This window comes from Odontesthes bonariensis, chromosome 16 (genome assembly GCF_027942865.1).
Source record: "Odontesthes bonariensis isolate fOdoBon6 chromosome 16, fOdoBon6.hap1, whole genome shotgun sequence".
NCBI lineage: Eukaryota > Metazoa > Chordata > Actinopteri > Atheriniformes > Atherinopsidae > Odontesthes > Odontesthes bonariensis.
In genome coordinates this window covers 712,587-735,492 of record NC_134521.1, presented here as the reverse complement: position 1 = coordinate 735,492, position 22,906 = coordinate 712,587, and the positions used below count along the sequence as shown (strand labels likewise).

Sequence of the window (22,906 nt, the reverse complement as noted above, 5' to 3'; positions counted from 1 at the left end):
TTGTTTTTGTCTGGAATGTGTTGATGTTTTTATTTCTGACCTGGTTCAGTAAGTTTTAACGGAAGAAGAAACTTCAGAGTTTATTCCGAGCAGCCAAACCTTCGACCCGTCGACTCCTAGTTGAGCCGCTGAGGAAACGTTTCTCCTGGTGAAGCAGTTGGTTGGTCCCAAGTTAGCTTAAATGAGCTGGTCCCAAGTTAGCTTGGTCCCAAGTTAGCTTAAAGGGGAAGTTCTTTTTTTTTTTTTTTAAACCTGGACCTTATTTCTGGCATAAAATCCGTTCATCTACTCACCGATAACAGTTTGGTGAAAGTCGACGTCCTTCGGAAGATTTTTAGATCACTGGAGATCTGCGTATATCCATATAACTCTGAATAAGGCATCATCTGTCTTTATTTCACCAACACTTTGAGACCAATGAATGAATGAACTGTTAGCTCAGAGCTGCTGTGTTTATAAATAAAACTAAAAAAAGAAAATTCTCCTTTAAAGGAGTTGGTTCTAAATTAGCTGAAATGTGAGAAATCTCAGAATCGAGCAGAAAAACTTCCTGAAATCTAACAGGAAAAACCTTTGAGCAGGTGAGGTTCATGTTGCCATGGCAACGTGTTATGACATCACATTAGCTTCATGGTTAGCATGCTCAGTGCAAGAAGAAGGGACCGGAGGCACGGATAATCAATATTAATGTTTATTGATCGCTTTGTTGCATCATATTTAATCAATAACTTGTCAATACAGGAAAGTAATAGATCATGTGACACATAATCAATAATCAGTCATTGATAGTTTAATGTTAAAGCTAAAGCGGAGTTCTGGTTCTGAGTGGAACCAGGTTCCTTCAGCTGCTCCAAACAGGTTAAACTGATCAATACGTTTTCACACATAGATAAGAACATCAATAATAATGAAGCTGCCGAGTCGTGATGTCATTGTGATGTCACCATGATGTCACCTGTCCTGGAGTGTGACATCACACTGAGGAAAGTAACGACTGGTTCCAGCAGAGAAACATCAAACTCCCCGTTTGGCTTCAGCAGGTCAGACAGCAGGTGCTGATGGGAGTTTGAGTCTTTTGTCCCCCTTTAAATCTTCAGTTCTTCTTTTTCAGGTTAAACCAAAAGCCCCCCCCCCCATCTTGCCCCTCCCTCCAGGGGCAGCTGGGAGGTCTCAGAAGAACAGGGAGGCCTGGTGAACGTTGGGGTCTCTGCAGACAAAAGATCAAACTCAGATGCAGCTGTGGTTTGTTGCCACGGCAGCGGATGATGCAGTAAAGTGTGAACGCGGCTGTGGTGTGTTGCCACGGCAGCGGATGATGCAGTAAAGTGTGAACGCAGCTGTGGTTTGTTGCCACGGCAGCAGATGATTCAGTAAAGTGTGAACGCGGCTGTGGTTTGTTGCCACGGCAGCAGATGATGCAGTAAAGTGTGAACGCGGCTGTGGTGTGTTGCCACGGCAGCAGATGATGCAGTAAAGTGTGAACGCAGCTGTGGTTTGTTGCCACGGCAGCAGATGATTCAGTAAAGTGTGAACGCGGCTGTGGTTTGTTGCCACGGCAGCAGATGATGCAGTAAAGTGTGAACGCGGCTGTGGTTTGTTGCCACGGCAGCGGATGATGCAGTAAAGTGTGAACGCGGCTGTGGTTTGTTGCCACGGCAGCAGATGATGCAGTAAAGTGTGAACGCGGCTGTGGTGTGTTGCCACGGCAGCGGATGATGCAGTAAAGTGTGAACGCGGCTGTGGTTTGTTGCCACGGCAGCGGATGATGCAGTAAAGTGTGAACGCGGCTGTGGTTTGTTGCCACGGCAGCAGATGATTCAGTAAAGTGTGAACGCGGCTGTGGTTTGTTGCCACGGCAGCAGATGATTCAGTAAAGTGTGAACGCGGCTGTGGTTTGTTGCCACGGCAGCGGATGATGCAGTAAAGTGTGAACGCGGCTGTGGTTTGTTGCCACGGCAGCGGATGATGCAGTAAAGTGTGAACGCGGCTGTGGTTTGTTGCCACGGCAGCGGATGATGCAGTAAAGTGTGAACGCGGCTGTGGTTTGTTGCCACGGCAGCGGATGATTCAGTAAAGTGTGAACGCGGCTGTGGTTTGTTGCCATGGCAGCAGATGATTCAGTAAAGTGTGAACGCGGCTGTGGTTTGTTGCCACGGCAGCGGATGATGCAGTAAAGTGTGAACGCGGCTGTGGTGTGTTGCCACGGCAGCGGATGATGCAGTAAAGTGTGAACGCAGCTGTGGTTTGTTGCCACGGCAGCGGATGATGCAGTAAAGTGTGAACGCGGCTGTGGTTTGTTGCCACGGCAGCAGATGATGCAGTAAAGTGTGAACGCGGCTGTGGTGTGTTGCCACGGCAGCAGATGATGCAGTAAAGTGTGAATGCAGCTGTGGTTTGTTGCCACGGCAGCGGATGATGCAGTAAAGTGTGAATGCAGCTGTGGTTTGTTGCCACGGCAGCAGATGATGCAGTAAAGTGTGAACGCGGCTGTGGTGTGTTGCCACGGCAGCAGATGATTCAGTAAAGTGTGAACGCGGCTGTGGTTTGTTGCCACGGCAGCAGATGATGCAGTAAAGTGTGAACGCGGCTGTGGTTTGTTGCCACGGCAGCAGATGATGCAGTAAAGTGTGAACACGGCTGTGGTGTGTTGCCACGGCAGCGGATGATGCAGTAAAGTGTGATGTGGTGCTGTTACCGTGAGCTGCAGAGCCGTCACGCTGCTGGTTCTCACGCTCGCTCTCAGCCGTCTCTGAAACAAAGCAGCAGCTTCACTGAGCTGCAGGACACGTTCCACAGTTCCAGAGACATGAAGACAAAGCTTCACAAGGTGTGCTCACCTGTGAGGCAGTAACGGGTGTGCTCACCTGTGAGGCAGTAACGGGTGTGCTCACCTGTGAGGCAGTAACGGGTGTGCTCACCTGTGAGACAGTAACGGGTGTGCTCACCTGTGAGGCAGTAACGGGTGTGCTCACCTGTGAGGCAGTAACGGGTGTGCTCACCTGTGAGACAGTAGCGGGTGTGCTCACCTGTGAGACAGTAACGGGTGTGCTCACCTGTGAGGCAGTAACGGGTGTGCTCACCTGTGAGACAGTAACGGGTGTGCTCACCTGTGAGACAGTAACAGGTGTGCTCACCTGTGAGACAGTAACAGGTGTGCTCACCTGTGAGGCAGTAACGGGTGTGCTCACCTGTGAGACAGTAACGGGTGTGCTCACCTGTGAGGCAGTAACAGGTGTGCTCACCTGTGAGGCAGTAACAGGTGTGCTCACCTGTGAGGCAGTAACGGGTGTGCTCACCTGTGAGGCAGTAACAGGTGTGCTCACCTGTGAGGCAGGTGCTCACCTGTGAGGCAGTAACGGGTGTGCTCACCTGTGAGACAGTAACGGGTGTGCTCACCTGTGAGGGAGTAACGGGTGTGCTCACCTGTGAGGCAGTAACGGGTGTGCTCACCTGTGAGACAGTAACGGGTGTGCTCACCTGTGAGGGAGTAACGGGTGTGCTCACCTGTGAGACAGTAACGGGTGTGCTCACCTGTGAGGCAGTAACGGGTGTGCTCACCTGTGAGGCAGTAACAGGTGTGCTCACCTGTGAGGCAGTAACAGGTGTGCTCACCTGTGAGGCAGTAACAGGTGTGCTCACCTGTGAGGCAGTAACAGGTGTGCTCACCTGTGAGGCAGTAACAGGTGTGCTCACCTGTGAGGCAGTAACAGGTGTGCTCACCTGTGAGGCAGTAACAGGTGTGCTCACCTGTGAGGCAGTAACAGGTGTGCACACCTGTGAGGCAGTAACAGGTGTGCACACCTGTGAGGCAGTAACGGGTGTGCTCACCTGTGAGGCAGTCGGACTGTTTCAGCGCTCGCTCCACCTGTTCTCTCCTCCTCGACTCCACCTCCAGCTCCTCCTGCAGCTTCTTCTTCGCCCTCTTCTCCTTTTTCAGCCTCCTCTGCATCGACACTGAGGAGAGACAACCACACCTGTGTGACATCACCCGTCTCATCTCGTGTCTGCAGCTCTATTTCTACAAAGTCCAAATTGCAAATCTTTCTTTTGAAATATTCACTGCATTCATTGTCCTGTGACACTCTCTAACAGGTTCTTATTCTGCTGACAATAACACTTATTAAATTATTATCTTAAATAACTTATCATGCCTCCTCGATATCAACAATCTGTCCACCCCCGATGACCTGGTCTCTCACTATAACACTGGTCTTCATAATATTCTTGATTCTCTGGCTCCACTGAAAAACCGATCTGTCTCCTTCACCATCTCCGCCCCCTGGTTCACCCCGATCTCCGACTGATGAAAGCCAAAGGACAACAACTGGAACGACTTTACAGATAAACTGGTCTCACTATTCACAAAGAAATATACAATAACTACATCTTACAGTATAAGGACTTCATTGCCAGCACCAAATCACACTACTACTCCAGCCCAATCACTGCCAATCAAAGCAACTCTAAGTCACTTTTCTCCCTACTCAACAATACCTCCAAACCCCAGGACTCTCTCCCCCCTCACCTCTACACAACCTCATTCTGCAATGCCATCATGTCATTTTTCACAGAAAAAATCAAGAACATCCACCAGAACCTCGGATCAATACCTCACCTCAGCACCCCAGTCGACCTTCCCCCACCTCCACACTCCCTCTCCTCCTTCCATCTCCCCACTCTCTCAGAAATCACAGAGCTCATCCAGAAATCCAAACCATCCACCTGTCAATTAGACCCCCTCCCAACCCAACTTCTCAAAACCTGCCTCCCTTCTCTTGTCCCTCTCATCTCCGCAATCATCCACACCTCCCTCACCACTGGAACTGTCCCTGCACCTTTTAAAACTGCAGCCATTACCCCAATTGTAAAAAAAACCTGGTGCTGACCCCTCCAACTTCAACAACCTCCGTCCTATCTCCAATCTACCCTTCATTTCCAAAATCCTCGAAAAAACAGTTGCCTCCCAGCTCCATTCTCACCTATCCCACAACAATCTGTATGAACAGTTCCAGTCCGGTTTCCGCCCACTCCATAGCACTGAAACAGCACTCATCAAAATCACCAATGACCTCCTCATGGCATCTGACTCTGGACTACTCACCATCCTCATCCTCCTCGACCTAAGTGCAGCCTTTGACACCATCTGCCACACCACTGGTTTACCTCCTACTTCTCTGGCCGCACTCAATTCATTCAACTCAAGACCCTCAAATCAACTCTCTCCCCCGTCACCTCAGGTGTGCCCCAGGGCTCTGTCCTGGGGCCCCTCCTCTTCATCATCTACCTCCTTCCCCTTGGCAGTATCTTCCGCAAATTCAACATCCACTTCCACTGCTATGCTGATGACACCCAGCTCTACCTCACCACTAAACCTTCGTCCTCTCTCCCGCCCACCTCCCTCACAGATTGCATATCTGAAATAAAAGCCTGGTTCACCCAAAACTTCCTCAAATTAAACAGTAGCAAAACGGAGGTTCTCCTCATTGGCACAAAATCCACTCTATCCAAAACCAACAGCTTCCCACTCACTATTGACAACTCCTCCGTCTCACCCCTCCCCAGGTTAAGAGTCTGGGTGTCATCCTGGACAGTACACTATCCTTTCAATCCCATATCAATAACATTACCCGGTCAGCCTACTTCCACTTACGAAGCATCAACCGCCTCCGCCCCTCCCTTACCCCCCACACTGCTGCCATCCTTGTCCACAGCCTCGTCACCTCCCGCCTGGACTGCTGTAACTCTCTCCTCTTTGGCCTCCCTCAAAAATCACTCCATAAACTTCAACTGGTCCAGAACTCAGCTGCCCGCATTATTACAAGAACCCCCCTCTATCCACCACATCACCCCTGTCCTCAAACAGCTCCACTGGCTCCCTGTTCAGTTCCGTATTCAATACAAAGTTCTCCTAGTAACATTCAAGGCCCTTCACAATCTCGCCCCCCCATATCTGTCAGATCTCCTCCATGTTTCCACCCCCTCCCGCTCTCTCAGATCCTCTTCTTCCACACACCTGTCTATCCCCTCCGCCCGTCTCACCACCATGGGCAGCAGAGCATTCAGCCGCTCTGCCCCCCGCCTCTGGAACTCTCTACCTCCCCTGCTCAGAAACACAGACACACTCCCCCATTTCAAATCACAACTCAAAACTCATCTGTTTAAAACTGCCTATTCCATCTGATACAATTCCCTTCCCCCCTTTTTGTTGTAAATGATTTTCTGTGTTTTAATGATTTCTGGTGTTTTACTTCTTTTAATATTGATGTGTTTTATTTTGATGTTTTTTATCCACTTTGTAAGGTGACCTTGAGTGTCCAGAAAGGCGCCTCTTTAAAAATAAAATGTATTATTATTATTATTATTATTTATAGATGAATCCACTATCCACTAGTGTCTGCAACAAGAAACTGGTGTGAATAAATCAATAAATTAAATAAAATGAATAAATGACTTTCACAAAAATCAAAAGATTTACTCTTAAAAAGTGTGAGTAGGGAACTAGTTAGTTCAGGGCTGTGTTCCAAACCGCCTACTACTCCTACTAACTTTAACTTTTTTTAAGTACTCGGATGCATACTAGATTCTCCTAAATGTTGAGTATGCATCATGAGGTCACTACTCATACTCAAACTACCCAAGATGCAACGTAACGTGACGTCGCCGATCGTCATTTCCTGTCAAAACGGCAGTTTCAAGCTAGCTGCAACGAGGGTAGGTTCACTTCCTGTTTTCAAAACAAAAGCACCAACTGTATGGTAATGGCTTTCCCTATGATAAAAGGCAACGGGTATTTTATTTTGTGAAAATAACAGGAAGTGCGTTAGCTCACTGCGGCTAGCTTTAGTAGCGCCGAATTCGTGGGAACAAAATTGTAAACAGCCGGTATTTTGTCAGGTTTTCAACACGTTGGGGATCTAAACGACTACTTTCTCACCTGAAAATGTTTCAAATGTTACTAAAGTTTACAGAGTTTAGAGCTTAAGGGAAATCAGCTTCAGGCCGGCTGATTTCGGCTCGGGCAGGAGCCAAATGCATTGTGGGTAAACGCTCTGCATACTGTCTGATCGATGAGTATGTAGTATGTAGTATGCAGTATGTAGTATGCAGTATGCAGTATGTAGTATGTAGTATGTAGTATGCAGTATGTAGTATGTAGTATGCAGTATGTAGTATGTAGTATGTAGTATGCAGTATGTAGTATGCAGTATGCAGTATGCAGTATGTAGTATGCAGTATGCAGTATGCAGTATGTAGTATGCAGTATGTAGTATGTAGTATGTAGTATTTAGTATGTAGTATTTAGTATTTAGTATGCAGTATGTAGTATGCAGTATGTAGTATGTAGTATGCAGTATGCAGTATGTAGTATGCAGTATGTAGTATGCAGTATGCAGTATGCAGTATGCAGTATGTAGTATGCAGTATGTAGTATGTAGTATGCAGTATGCAGTATGTAGTATGCAGTATGTAGTATGCAGTATGCAGTATGTAGTATGCAGTATGTAGTATGCAGTATGCAGTATGTAGTATGCAGTATGTAGTATGCAGTATGCAGTATGTAGTATGCAGTATGTAGTATGTAGTATGTAGTATGTAGTATGCAGTATGCAGTATGTAGTATGTAGTATTTAGTATGTAGTATGCAGTATGCAGTATGTAGTATGCAGTATGTAGTATGTAGTATGTAGTATGCAGTATGCAGTATGTAGTATGTAGTATTTAGTATGCAGTATGTAGTATGCAGTATGTAGTATGTAGTATGCAGTATGCAGTATGTAGTATGCAGTATGTAGTATTTAGTATGTAGTATTTAGTATGCAGTATGCAGTATGTAGTATGTAGTATGCAGTATGCAGTATGTAGTATGCAGTATGTAGTATGCAGTATGCAGTCTGCAGTATGTAGTATGTAGTATGTAGTATGCAGTATGCAGTCTGCAGTATGTAGTATGTAGTATGTAGCATTTAGTATGCAGTATGCAGTATGTAGTATGTAGTATGCAGTATGCAGTATGTAGTATGTAGTATGCAGTATGTAGTATGTAGTATGCAGTATGCAGTATGCATGGAAAAGAACAAATGCCACCTAGATAAAAATGGTTGTGTTGGGGTCGTCTTCTTGGACTTATAAAGAGCATTTGATACTGTTAACCATAAAGTATTATTATCAAAACTTATTCTTTTTAATTTTTCTGCTAACTCTATAACTTGGTTCCAGTCATACTTGTCAAATAGAGAACAATGTACGTCTGTGGATGGTTCTAGGTCCACCTTCATAAGTTGTCCAGTAGGGGTCCCCCAGGGGTCCATTCTGGGCCCCCTTTTATTTTCTCTTTACATTAATGATTTACCTGAATATTGTCCACATGTTGATGTCCAGCTTTATGCTGATGACACAGTCATTTTCACCAAAGCCAAAGACCCTGCAGAAGCAGCACGTGTACTTTCTACATCTCTTACACAGATACAAACATGGCTAAACAGATCATGTCTCATATTGAATGCAAAAAAAACTGTCTGCATGTATCTGTCCAAGCAACCTTCCCGTCTTATGGCTCTGCCTGGTGTCACTTTAGGTACGGAAAAACTAGAAGTGGTCACGGATTTTAAATAACTAGGAGTCATTCTAGACTCCAATCTTTCTTTTAAAAAACATATAAAAATGATAACTAATAAAATTTAATTTCACCTTCATAATTTTAAGCACATTAGAGGTGCTATAGTGCTGCCCTGACATATTTACATGCAATGATTTTTTCTCACCTAAGTTATTGCATCACAGGCTGGACTATGGTGGGGTCTACCACACTCAAGCCAGTGGAGATTGTATTTAAAAAAGCACTCAAAATCTTAGATAAAAAACCTCTTTCCTACCACCATTGTAACATTTTAGATAAGTACAATCTACTGAGCTTTGACAATTTCTGTAAATTTTCTTACAGCTGCTTATTTTATAAAACTTTGCATGGCCTGGCGCCACCCTGTTTACAGGATTTTTTTAAATATCGTCAGACACGGGTTACCCGAGCAGTGGCTAACAAAGATGTGGAGGTTCCTTTTAGGAAAACCGCTTTTAGCCATAATGCACTATCTCTTAAAGGCAGTGCATTATGGAACTCAATACCACTGCACATAAGGGAATGTCCCTCTTTAATCACCTTCAAGAGCCAGATTAAAACGTGGCTTCGTGCTCAACAAACATGTACACACCACTAGTTTGAACCCGCACACACGCACACACGCACATCACTAATACATAGCCCTACTTTGGGGTCTCTTTGTTTCTATTAACATGCTTATTGCTTTTGTATTTGTACCATTTCTTTTGTTACTAACAGTGTTCTTGTTTGTAATGCTTGTCTTTGATTTTAATTTCTTTGCTCCACCAATCCTGTCTATTTGGACACCAGATGGAAATTAGCATTTGTGCTAAACTCTGGCACATTTACATGTATGTACACTATGTATATGTTCATTAATGTGCAATGTCCTGAAAAATAAAAAAGTAAAGTAAAAAGTAAAGTAAAGTATGTATTATGCATTATGTATTATGCAGTATGTAGTATGCGGTTTCGAACACAGCCCAGGTCTTCTTCTGTCACCCGTCTCACCTGTGTGACCTCACCCTGGCCCCGCCCCCGTGTCTCACCTGTGTGACCTCACCCTGGCCCCGCCCCCGTGTCTCACCTGTGTGACCTCACCCTGGCCCCGCCCCCGTGTCTCACCTGTGTAACCTCACCCTGGCCCCGCCCCCCTGTCTCACCTGTGTGACCTCACCCTGGCCCCGCCCCCGTGACTCACCTGTGTGACCTCACCTGTGTGACCTCACCCTGGCCCCGCCCCCCTGTCTCACCTGTGTGACCTCACCCTGGCCCCGCCCCCGTGACTCACCTGTGTGACCTCACCTGTGTGACCTCACCCTGGCCCCGCCCCCGTGTCTCACCTGTGTAACCTCACCCTGGCCCCGCCCCCCCTGTCTCACCTGTGTAACCTCACCCTGGCCCCGCCCCCCTGTCTCACCTGTGTGACCTCACCCTGGCCCCGCCCCCGTGACTCACCTGTGTGACCTCACCTGTGTGACCTCACCCTGGCCCCGCCCCCCTGTCTCACCTGTGTGACCTCACCCTGGCCCCGCCCCCGTGACTCACCTGTGTGACCTCACCTGTGTGACCTCACCCTGGCCCCGCCCCCGTGTCTCACCTGTGTAACCTCACCCTGGCCCCGCCCCCCCTGTCTCACCTGTGTAACCTCACCCTGGCCCTGCTCCCCTGTCTCACCTGTGTGACCTCACCCTGGCCCCGCCCCCGTGACTCACCTGTGTGACCTCACCTGTGTGACCTCACCCTGGCCCCGCCCCCGTGTCTCACCTGTGTAACCTCACCCTGGCCCCGCCCCCCCTGTCTCACCTGTGTAACCTCACCCTGGCCCCGCCCCCCTGTCTCACCTGTGTGACCTCACCCTGGCCCCGCCCCCCTGTCTCACCTGTGTGACCTCACCTGTGTGACCTCACCTGTGTGACCTCACCCTGGCCCCGCCCCCGTGTCTCACCTGTGTGACCTCACCCTGGCCCCGCCCCCGTGTCTCACCTGTGTAACCTCACCCTGGCCCCGCCCCCCTGTCTCACCTGTGTAACCTCACCCTGGCCCCGCCCCCCTGTCTCACCTGTGTAACCTCACCCTGGCCCCGCCCCCTGTCTCACCTTGGGTCTGCAGCTCGCAGCTCAGCTCTCTCTGCAGTGTCTGCCGGGCGTCTCTCTCTCTGTTCAGCTCCAGTTTTAAGTCTTTCTTCTCCAGCTGGCTCTGTTTGTTCTGACAGCGAGCGCTCTCCACCGCCACCTTCAGGAGGCCCTGACAGGTAACACATTCAGGTGATCACATACAGGTAACACATACAGGTAATCACATACAGGTGATCACATACAGGTAATCACATACAGGTGATCACATACAGGTGATCACATACAGGTAACACATACAGGTGATCACATACAGGTGATCACATACAGGTGATCACATACAGGTGATCACATACAGGTAACACATACAGGTGATCACATACAGGTAACACATACAGGTGATCACATACAGGTGATCACATACAGGTAACACATACAGGTAATCACATACAGGTGATCACATACAGGTAACACATACAGGTGATCACATACAGGTGATCACATACAGGTAACACATACAGGTAACACATACAGGTGATCACATACAGGTAACACATACAGGTGATCACATACAGGTAACACATACAGGTAACACATACAGGTGATCACATACAGGTAATCACATACAGGTGATCACATACAGGTAACACATACAGGTAATCACATACAGGTAATCACATACAGGTGATCACATACAGGTAACACATACAGGTAACACATACAGGTGATCACATACAGGTAACACATACAGGTGATCACATACAGGTAACACATACAGGTAACACATACAGGTGATCACATACAGGTAATCACATACAGGTAACACATACAGGTAATCACATACAGGTAATCACATACAGGTGATCACATACAGGTAACACATACAGGTAACACATACAGGTGATCACATACAGGTAACACATACAGGTGATCACATACAGGTAACACATACAGGTAACACATACAGGTAACACATACAGGTGATCACATACAGGTAATCACATACAGGTGATCACATACAGGTAACACATACAGGTAATCACATACAGGTAATCACATACAGGTGATCACATATAGGTGATCACATACAGGTGATCACATACAGGTAACACATACAGGTAACACATACAGGTGATCACATACAGGTAATCACATACAGGTGATCACATACAGGTGATCACATACAGGTGACACATACAGGTAACACATACAGGTGATCACATACAGGTGATCACATACAGGTGATCACATACAGGTAATCACATACAGGTGATCACATACAGGTAATCACATACAGGTGATCACATACAGGTGATCACATACAGGTGATCACATACAGGTGATCACATACAGATAACACATACAGGTGATCACATTCAGGTGATCACATACAGGTGATCACATACAGGTAATCACATACAGGTAACACATACAGGTGATCACATACAGGTAATCACATACAGGTAACACATACAGATGATCACATACAGGTAACACATACAGGTGATCACATACAGGTAACACATACAGGTGATCACATTCAGGTAACACATACAGGTGATCACATACAGATGATCACATACAGGTGATCACATACAGGTAACACATACAGGTAATCACATACAGGTGATCACATACAGGTAACACATACAGGTAATCACATACAGGTAATCACATTCAGGTAACACATACAGGTGATCACATTCAGGTAACACATACAGGTGATCACATACAGGTGATCACATACAGGTGATCACATACAGGTAATCACATACAGGTGATCACATACAGGTGATCACATACAGGTGATCACATACAGGTGATCACATACAGATAACACATACAGGTGATCACATTCAGGTGATCACATACAGGTGATCACATACAGGTAATCACATACAGGTAACACATACAGGTGATCACATACAGGTAATCACATACAGGTGATCACATACAGGTGATCACATACAGATAACACATACAGGTGATCACATTCAGGTGATCACATACAGGTGATCACATACAGGTAATCACATACAGGTGATCACATACAGGTGATCACATACAGGTGATCACATACAGGTGATCACATACAGATAACACATACAGGTGATCACATTCAGGTGATCACATACAGGTGATCACATACAGGTAATCACATACAGGTAACACATACAGGTGATCACATACAGGTAATCACATACAGGTAACACATACAGATGATCACATACAGGTGATCACATACAGGTAACACATACAGGTGATCACATTCAGGTAACACATACAGGTGATCACATACAGATGATCACATACAGGTGATCACATACAGGTAACACATACAGGTAATCACATACAGGTGATCACATACAGGTAACACATACAGGTAATCACATACAGGTAATCACATTCAGGTAACACATACAGGTGATCACATTCAGGTAACACATACAGGTGATCACATACAGGTGATCACATACAGGTGATCACATACAGGTAACACATACAGGTAATCACATACAGGTGATCACATACAGGTAACACATACAGGTAACACATACAGGTAACACATACAGGTGATCACATTCAGGTAACACATACAGGTGATCACATTCAGGTAACACATACAGGTGATCACATACAGGTAACACATACAGGTGATCACATACAGGTAACACATACAGGTGATCACATACAGGTGATCACATTCAGGTAACACATACAGGTAACACATACAGGTAACACATACAGGTGATCACATACAGGTGATCACATACAGGTAACACATACAGGTGATCACATACAGGTGATCACATTCAGGTAACACGTACAGGTGATCACATACAGGTAACACATACAGGTGATCACATACAGGTAACACATACAGGTGATCACATACAGGTAACACATACAGGTGATCACATACAGGTAACACATACAGGTGATCACATTCAGGTAACACGTACAGGTGATCACATACAGGTAACACATACATTTTTCCACACCGTCCCAACTGTAACTCGTAGTTTCTCTTTGTTCCGCTCCTTTTCTCTTCATCACCATCTATAACCGCAACTCTCTGCGTTAGCTTCTCTGCGTTAGCTTCTCCGTTGGCTCGGCTAACTCTCTGCGTTAGCTTCTCCGTTGGCTCGGCTAAATCTCTGCGTTAGCTTCTCTGCGTTAGCTTCTCTGCGTTAGCTTCTCCGTTGGCTCGGCTAACTCTCTGCGTTAGCTTCTCCGTTGGCTCGGCTAAATCTCTGCGTTAGCTTCTCTGTTGGCTCGGCTAACTCTGCGTTAGCTTCTCTGTTGGCTCGGCTAACTCTCTGCGTTAGCTTCTCTGTTGGCTCGGCTAACACTGTGTTAGCTTCTCTGTTGGCTCGGCTAACTCTCTGCATTAGCTTCTCTGTTGGCTTGGCTAACACTGCGTTAGCTTCTCTGTTGGCTCGGCTAACTCTCTGCATTAGCTTCTCTGTTGGCTCGGCTAACTCTCTGCGTTAGCTTCTCCGTTGGCTCGGCTAAATCTCTGCGTTAGCTTCTCTGTTGGCTCGGCTAACTCTGCGTTAGCTTCTCTGTTGGCTCGGCTAACTCTCTGCGTTAGCTTCTCTGTTGGCTCGGCTAACACTGTGTTAGCTTCTCTGTTGGCTCGGCTAACTCTCTGCATTAGCTTCTCTGTTGGCTTGGCTAACACTGTGTTAGCTTCTCTGTTGGCTCGGCTAACTCTCTGCATTAGCTTCTCTGTTGGCTTGGCTAACACTGCGTTAGCTTCTCTGTTAGCTCGGCTAAATCTGCGTTACCTCAGGTGACTCACCTGTATGTTGGTCAGCAGCGTCTCCATGGAGGACAGGCCCTCAGCCAATAGGAGCGGAGCAAAGTCAACGTTTGTGTGGTTGACTGACAGTGGCTGTGAGCTGAGAGACAGCCTCTCATAGGCCGGTTTGAGAAGAGGGAGGGGCACCATGGAGTCATCTGCAGGTACGAACAGAAACAATAAATGTAAAGATAATTCAACCTCTGCTCCTCCTGAGTCCTGAGTCCTGCCATGTTTGATCCACATGATGGGATCAGGGGCATAAGTGTGATAATTAGTGTCTGTTCTGCGCCAGTAAAACCCAGACAGGTGTGTCCTTCTGTCTTTGTGAGGACACCGAGCTGACCAGCACACCACGGTGCAGCCTGTGATTCCATCCCCGCCGACATTATCTGAGTTTGTTGGTCAGACGAACTCTTCTTCTTGTGTTTGCACGACTTAAAAAATGGGTTTGAAAATCTCCACTAATGTAAAACCTTCATATTTGGGTCTTCACCTTCATATGACGCCTCAGGCCATGCTAATGCTATTGCTAATATGCTAATGTGCTAATGCACTAATGCTAATGTGCTAATCCTAATGCACTAATGCTAATGCACTAATGCTAATGTGCTAATGCACTAATGCACTAATGCTTATGTGCTTATGTGCTTATGTGCTTATGTGCTAATGTGCTAATGCTAATGCACTAATGCTAATGTGCTAATGCTAATGTGATAATGTGCTTATGCGCTAATGCTAATGTGCTAATGCTAATGTACCAGCTGCTCCATCCTCACCTTTCACGGTCTTTTTAATGATGTTCTCTGGCTCAGCTCCATCTGTGGAAGGAACAAACACTTCCAGTTTGAATTACACATTTTCTTGAGATGTTTTTGAGATGTTTGGGGGTCTGTGACAGTCAGTGTGTTTGTGCTGACCCAGGTCTGGGGTGTGTGTCAGAGGAAGAGGAGATGAGGAGGAGGATGAAGATGCTCTGGAAGCTGATTGGCTGGTCGGTTCCTCGTATTGAAGCTCATCCTCACTGTGGGAGGGGCAGGGGGAGGGGCTTCCTGTGGGAGACTCCTGTGTTCACGGGATAGAATTAGCATTATTAGCATCAGCACTGTCATTATTAGCTTTGTTAGCATTAGTGCCGCTAATGGTCACCTTGTTCTCTTCTGCCTGTGAGGCAGTGGCCATGTTGGTCAAACTGCCCAGCTGGCTCATTTGGTTGATCGCCATGGCAACACTGGCAGGAGGTAGGCCTACAGGAAGAAGGGGGTGTGGCATGACCATAAACGGAAACTCTGAAAAACCTGAGGGGACGGAAACAAAAAAGTGTTTGACAGCTGAACCATTTTAAAGTTTGCGGATGACTCGGTCTTTGTCAGGAAACCAGTGGAGCTGTTGCCGAGCTCTGAGTCATTTCTCCAGCTCAAAACCAAATCCTATCGAAAATCAGACATGATTATGTATTTCAGGGAAAACTCCAGCACAGCTGATGCCACAAATATCAATGCTGTGGAATGTGTTCACTCTTTTCTTTGGAAATGTTACCGATTCAAGACTGAACTTTGACACAAACTGTGAAGCTTAAAAAGGGTTCATCAACATTTGTTTTGTCCTTCTTTTGCACTGACAGGGACCATTCATTTTATAAACCGTTGAGTCAGTTTGGTCTTTGTCCTGGGTGAGAGTTGGTTCTGGTTAGTTATTTCTTGGTGAGAGTTGGTTCTGGTTAGTTATTTCTTGGAGAGAGTTGGTTCTGGTTAGTTAATTCTTGGTGAGAGTTGGTTCTGGTTAGTTATTTCTTGGAGAGAGTTGGTTCTGGTTAGTTAATTCTTGGTGAGAGTTGGTTCTGGTTAGTTATTTTTTGGTGAGAGTTGGTCCTGGTTAGTTATTTCTTGGTAAGAGTTGGTTCTGCTTGGTTAATTCTTGGTGAGAGTTGGTTCTGGTTAGTTATTTCTTGGTGAGAGTTAGTTCTGCTTGGTTAATTCTTGGTGAGAGTTGGTTCTGGTTAGTTAATTATAGGTGAGAATTGGTTCTGGTTAGTTCATTCTTGGTGAGAGTTGGTTCTGGTTAGTTAATTATAGGTGAGAATTGGTTCTGGTTAGTTCATTCTTGGTGAGAGTTGGTTCTGGTTAGTTAATTCTTTGTGAGAGTTGGTCCTGGTTAGTTATTTCTTGGTGAGAGTTAGTTCTGGTTAGTTAATTCTTGGTGAGAGTTGGTTCTGGTTAGTTATTTCTTGGTGAGAGTTGGTTCTGGTTGGTTAATTCTTGGTGAGAGTTAGTTCTGGTTAGTTATTTCTTGGTGAGAGTTGGTTCTGGTTAGTTAATTCTTGGCGAGAGTTGGTTCTTTTTAGTTAATTCTTGGTGAGAGTTGGTTCTGCTTAGTTAATTCTTGGCGAGAGTTGGTTCTGGTTAGTTATTTCTTGGTGAGAGTTGGTTCTGGTTAGTTAATTCTTGATGAGAGTTGGTTCTGGTTAGTTAATTCTTGGCGAGAGTTGGTTCTGGTTTGTTATTTCTTGGTGAGAGTTGGTTCTGGTTAGTTAATTCTTGGTGAGAGTTGGTTCTGGTTAGTTAATTCTTTGTGAGAGTTGGTTCTGGTTGGTTAATTCTTGGTGAGAGTTGGTTCTGCTTAGTTAATTCTTGGCGAGAGTTGGTTCTGGTTAGTTATTTCTTGGTGAGAGTTGGTTCTGGTTAGTTATTTATTGGTGAGAGTTGGTTCTGGTTAGTTAATTCTTGGCGAGAGTTGGTTCTTTTTAGTTAATTCTTGGCGAGAGTTGGTTCTGGTTAGTTCATTCTTTGTGAGAGTTGGTTCTGGTTAGTTATTTCTTGGTGAGAGTTGGTTCTGGTTAGTTAATTCTTGATGAGAGTTGGTTCTGGTTAGTTCATTCTTGGTGAGAGTTGGTTCTGCTTAGTTAATTCTTGGCGAGAGTTGGTTCTGGTTAGTTATTTCTTGGTGAGAGTTGGTTCTGGTTAGTTATTTATTGGTGAGAGTTGGTTCTGGTTAGTTCATTCTTTGTGAGAGTTGGTTCTTTTTAGTTCATTCTTGGTGAGAGTTGGTTCTGGTTAGTTAATTCTTGGTGAGAGTTGGTTCTGGTTAGTTATTTATTGGTGAGAGTTGGTTCTGGTTAGTTCATTCTTTGTGAGAGTTGGTTCTTTTTAGTTCATTCTTGGTGAGAGTTGGTTCTGGTTGGTTAATTCTTGGTGAGAGTTGGTTGTGGTTAGTTAATTCTCTGTGAGAGTTGGTTCTTTTTAGTTATTTCTTGGTGAGAGTTGGTTCTGTTTGGTTAATTCTTGGTGAGAGTTGGTTCTGCTTAGTTAATTCTTGGTGAGAGTTGGTTCTGGTTAGTTCATTCTTTGTGAGAGTTGGTTCTGGTTAGTTATTTCTTGGTGAGAGTTGGTTCTGGTTAGTTAATTCTTGATGAGAGTTGGTTCTGGTTAGTTAATTCTCTGTGAGAGTTGGTTCTTTTTAGTTAATTCTTGGTGAGAGTTGGTTCTGGTTAGTTATTTCTTGGTGAGAATTGGTTCTGGTTAGTTAATTATTGGCGAGAGTTGGTTCTGGTTAGTTATTTCTTGGGGAGAGTTGGTTCTGGTTGGTTAATTCTCTGTGAGAGTTAGTTCTGGCTAGTTATTTCTTGGTGAGAGTTGGTTCTGGTTAGTTAATTCTTGGTGAGAGTTGGTTCTGGTTGGTTAATTCTCTGTGAGAGTTGGTTCTTTTTAGTTAAGTCTTGGCGAGAGTTGGTTCTTTTTAGTTAATTCTTGGTGAGAGTTGGTTCTGGTTAGTTCATTCTTGGTGAGAGTTGGTTCTGGTTAGTTAATTCTTTGTGAGAGTTGGTTCTGGTTAGTTATTTCTTGGTGAGAGTTAGTTCTGGTTAGTTCATTCTTGGTGAGAGTTGGTTCTGGTTAGTTATTTCTTGGTGAGAGTTGGTTCTGGTTGGTTAATTCTTGGTGAGAGTTGGTTCTGGTTAGTTAATTCTTGGTGAGAGTTGGTTCTGGTTAGTTAATTCTTGGCGAGAGTTGGCTCTTTTTAGTTAATTCTTGGTGAGAGTTGGTTCTGCTTAGTTAATTCTTGGCGAGAGTTGGTTCTGGTTAGTTCATTCTTTGTGAGAGTTGGTTCTGGTTAGTTATTTCTTGGTGAGAGTTGGTTCTGGTTAGTTAACTCTTGGTGAGAGTTGGTTCTGGTTAGTTAATTCTTGATGAGAGTTGGTTCTGGTTAGTTCATTCTTGGTGAGAGTTGGTTCTGCTTAGTTAATTCTTGGCGAGAGTTGGTTCTGGTTAGTTATTTCTTGGTGAGAGTTGGTTCTGGTTAGTTATTTATTGGTGAGAGTTGGTTCTGGTTAGTTCATTCTTTGTGAGAGTTGGTTCTTTTTAGTTCATTCTTGGTGAGAGTTGGTTCTGGTTAGTTATTTCTTGGTGAGAGTTGGTTCTGGTTAGTTAATTCTTGGCGAGAGTTGGTTCTGGTTAGTTATTTCTTGGGGAGAGTTGGTTCTGGTTGGTTAATTCTCTGTGAGAGTTAGTTCTGGCTAGTTATTTCTTGGTGAGAGTTGGTTCTGGTAAGTTAATTCTTGGTGAGAGTTGGTTCTGGTTGGTTAATTCTCTGTGAGAGTTGGTTCTTTTTAGTTAAGTCTTGGCGAGAGTTGGTTCTTTTTAGTTAATTCTTGGTGAGAGTTGGTTCTGGTTAGTTCATTCTTGGTGAGAGTTGGTTCTGGTTAGTTAATTCTTTGTGAGAGTTGGTTCTGGTTAGTTATTTCTTGGTGAGAGTTAGTTCTGGTTAGTTCATTCTTGGTGAGAGTTGGTTCTGGTTAGTTATTTCTTGGTGAGAGTTGGTTCTGGTTGGTTAATTCTTGGTGAGAGTTGGTTCTGGTTAGTTAATTCTTGGTGAGAGTTGGTTCTGGTTAGTTAATTCTTGGCGAGAGTTGGCTCTTTTTAGTTAATTCTTGGTGAGAGTTGGTTCTGCTTAGTTAATTCTTGGCGAGAGTTGGTTCTGGTTAGTTCATTCTTTGTGAGAGTTGGTTCTGGTTAGTTATTTCTTGGTGAGAGTTGGTTCTGGTTAGTTAACTCTTGGTGAGAGTTGGTTCTGGTTAGTTAATTCTTGATGAGAGTTGGTTCTGGTTAGTTATTTCTTGGTGAGAGTTGGTTCTGGTTAGTTATTTATTGGTGAGAGTTGGTTCTGGTTAGTTCATTCTTTGTGAGAGTTGGTTCTGGTTAGTTATTTATTGGTGAGAGTTGGTTCTGGTTAGTTCATTCTTTGTGAGAGTTGGTTCTTTTTAGTTCATTCTTGGTGAGAGTTGGTTCTGGTTGGTTAATTCTTGGTGAGAGTTGGTTCTGGTTAGTTATTTCTTGGTGAGAGTTGGTTCTGGTTAGTTATTTATTGGTGAGAGTTGGTTCTGGTTAGTTATTTCTTGGTGAGAGTTGGTTCTGGTTAGTTAATTCTTGGCGAGAGTTGGTTCTTTTTAGTTAATTCTTGGCGAGAGTTGGTTCTGGTTAGTTCATTCTTTGTGAGAGTTGGTTCTGGTTAGTTATTTCTTGGTGACAGTTGGTTCTGGTTAGTTCATTCTTGGCGAGAGTTGGTTCTGGTTAGTTAATTCTTGGCGAGAGTTGGTTCTGGTTAGTTCATTTTTTGTGAGAGTTGGTTCTGGTTAGTTATTTCTTGGTGAGAGTTGGTTCTGGTTAGTTAACTCTTGGTGAGAGTTGGTTCTGGTTAGTTAATTCTTGATGAGAGTTGGTTCTGGTTAGTTCATTCTTGGTGAGAGTTGGTTCTGCTTAGTTAATTCTTGGCGAGAGTTGGTTCTGGTTAGTTATTTCTTGGTGAGAGTTGGTTCTGGTTAGTTATTTATTGGTGAGAGTTGGTTCTGGTTAGTTCATTCTTTGTGAGAGTTGGTTCTTTTTAGTTCATTCTTGGCGAGAGTTGGTTCTGGTTGGTTAATTCTTGGTGAGAGTTGGTTCTGGTTAGTTATTTCTTGGTGAGAGTTGGTTCTGGTTAGTTATTTCTTGGGGAGAGTTGGTTCTGGTTAGTTATTTCTTGGTGAGAGTTGGTTCTGGTTAGTTAATTCTTGGCGAGAGTTGGTTCTTTTTAGTTAATTCTTGGCGAGAGTTGGTTCTGGTTAGTTCATTCTTTGTGAGAGTTGGTTCTGGTTAGTTATTTCTTGGTGAGAGTTGGTTCTGGTTAGTTCATTCTTGGCGAGAGTTGGTTCTGGTTAGTTAATTCTTGGCGAGAGTTGGTTCTGGTTGGTTAATTCTCTGTGAGAGTTAGTTCTGGCTAGTTATTTCTTGGTGAGAGTTGGTTCTGGTAAGTTAATTCTTGGTGAGAGTTGGTTCTGGTTGGTTAATTCTCTGTGAGAGTTGGTTCTTTTTAGTTAAGTCTTGGCGAGAGTTGGTTCTTTTTAGTTAATTCTTGGTGAGAGTTGGTTCTGGTTAGTTCATTCTTGGTGAGAGTTGGTTCTGGTTAGTTAATTCTTTGTGAGAGTTGGTTCTGGTTAGTTATTTCTTGGTGAGAGTTAGTTCTGGTTAGTTCATTCTTGGTGAGAGTTGGTTCTGGTTAGTTATTTCTTGGTGAGAGTTGGTTCTGGTTGGTTAATTCTTGGTGAGAGTTGGTTCTGGTTAGTTAATTCTTGGTGAGAGTTGGTTCTGGTTAGTTAATTCTTGGCGAGAGTTGGCTCTTTTTAGTTAATTCTTGGTGAGAGTTGGTTCTGCTTAGTTAATTCTTGGCGAGAGTTGGTTCTGGTTAGTTCATTCTTTGTGAGAGTTGGTTCTGGTTAGTTATTTCTTGGTGAGAGTTAGTTCTGGTTAGTTAACTCTTGGTGAGAGTTGGTTCTGGTTAGTTATTTCTTGGTGAGAGTTGGTTCTGGTTAGTTATTTATTGGTGAGAGTTGGTTCTGGTTAGTTCATTCTTTGTGAGAGTTGGTTCTGGTTAGTTATTTATTGGTGAGAGTTGGTTCTGGTTAGTTCATTCTTTGTGAGAGTTGGTTCTTTTTAGTTCATTCTTGGTGAGAGTTGGTTCTGGTTGGTTAATTCTTGGTGAGAGTTGGTTCTGGTTAGTTATTTCTTGGTGAGAGTTGGTTCTGGTTAGTTATTTATTGGTGAGAGTTGGTTCTGGTTAGTTATTTCTTGGTGAGAGTTGGTTCTGGTTAGTTAATTCTTGGCGAGAGTTGGTTCTTTTTAGTTAATTCTTGGCGAGAGTTGGTTCTGGTTAGTTCATTCTTTGTGAGAGTTGGTTCTGGTTAGTTATTTCTTGGTGAGAGTTGGTTCTGGTTAGTTCATTCTTGGCGAGAGTTGGTTCTGGTTAGTTAATTCTTGGCGAGAGTTGGTTCTGGTTAGTTCATTTTTTGTGAGAGTTGGTTCTGGTTAGTTATTTCTTGGTGAGAGTTGGTTCTGGTTAGTTAACTCTTGGTGAGAGTTGGTTCTGGTTAGTTAATTCTTGATGAGAGTTGGTTCTGGTTAGTTCATTCTTGGTGAGAGTTGGTTCTGCTTAGTTAATTCTTGGCGAGAGTTGGTTCTGGTTAGTTATTTCTTGGTGAGAGTTGGTTCTGGTTAGTTATTTATTGGTGAGAGTTGGTTCTGGTTAGTTCATTCTTTGTGAGAGTTGGTTCTTTTTAGTTAATTCTTGGCGAGAGTTGGTTCTGGTTGGTTAATTCTTGGTGAGAGTTGGTTCTGGTTAGTTATTTCTTGGTGAGAGTTGGTTCTGGTTAGTTATTTCTTGGGGAGAGTTGGTTCTGGTTAGTTATTTCTTGGTGAGAGTTGGTTCTGGTTAGTTAATTCTTGGCGAGAGTTGGTTCTTTTTAGTTAATTCTTGGCGAGAGTTGGTTCTGGTTAGTTCATTCTTTGTGAGAGTTGGTTCTGGTTAGTTATTTCTTGGTGAGAGTTGGTTCTGGTTAGTTCATTCTTGGCGAGAGTTGGTTCTGGTTAGTTAATTCTTGGCGAGAGTTGGTTCTGGTTAGTTCATTCTTGGTGAGAGTTGGTTCTGGTTAGTTATTTATTGGTGAGAGTTGGTTCTGGTTAGTTCATTCTTTGTGAGAGTTGGTTCTTTTTAGTTCATTCTTGGTGAGAGTTGGTTCTGGTTAGTTATTTATTGGTGAGAGTTGGTTCTGGTTAGTTATTTATTGGTGAGAGTTGGTTCTGGTTAGTTCATTCTTTGTGAGAGTTGGTTCTTTTTAGTTCATTCTTGGTGAGAGTTGGTTCTGGTTGGTTAATTCTTGGTGAGAGTTGGTTGTGGTTAGTTAATTCTCTGTGAGAGTTGGTTCTTTTTAGTTATTTCTTGGTGAGAGTTGGTTCTGTTTGGTTAATTCTTGGTGAGAGTTGGTTCTGCTTAGTTAATTCTTGGCGAGAGTTGGTTCTGGTTAGTTCATTCTTTGTGAGAGTTGGTTCTGGTTAGTTAATTCTTGGTGAGAGTTGGTTCTGGTTAGTTAATTCTTGGCGAGAGTTGGTTCTGGTTAGTTATTTC

General features: G+C 44.2%; 2 protein-coding genes across 2 annotated transcripts in view; both read right to left on the bottom strand.

Annotated features, from left to right (window-relative positions):
• The window catches only part of LOC142401780 (uncharacterized), a 337,909-nt gene that overhangs the window by 238,523 nt on the left and 76,480 nt on the right, over positions 1-22,906 (bottom strand). The gene's annotated exons all lie outside the window — the stretch shown is intronic.
• Positions 703-22,906, bottom strand: part of LOC142401610 (dachshund homolog 2-like) — a 49,660-nt gene continuing 27,456 nt past the window's right edge. Inside the window, exons 5-12 of the mRNA XM_075487076.1 lie at positions 15,629-15,777; positions 15,400-15,544; positions 15,259-15,300; positions 14,480-14,637; positions 10,699-10,846; positions 3,829-3,954; positions 2,696-2,749; positions 703-1,207 (exon numbers count right to left, since the gene is read on the bottom strand). Coding sequence (XP_075343191.1) covers positions 1,113-1,207; positions 2,696-2,749; positions 3,829-3,954; positions 10,699-10,846; positions 14,480-14,637; positions 15,259-15,300; positions 15,400-15,544; positions 15,629-15,777 — 917 coding nt within the window. The 3' untranslated portion in view covers positions 703-1,112. The remainder of the gene's footprint in view (positions 1,208-2,695; positions 2,750-3,828; positions 3,955-10,698; positions 10,847-14,479; positions 14,638-15,258; positions 15,301-15,399; positions 15,545-15,628; positions 15,778-22,906) is intronic.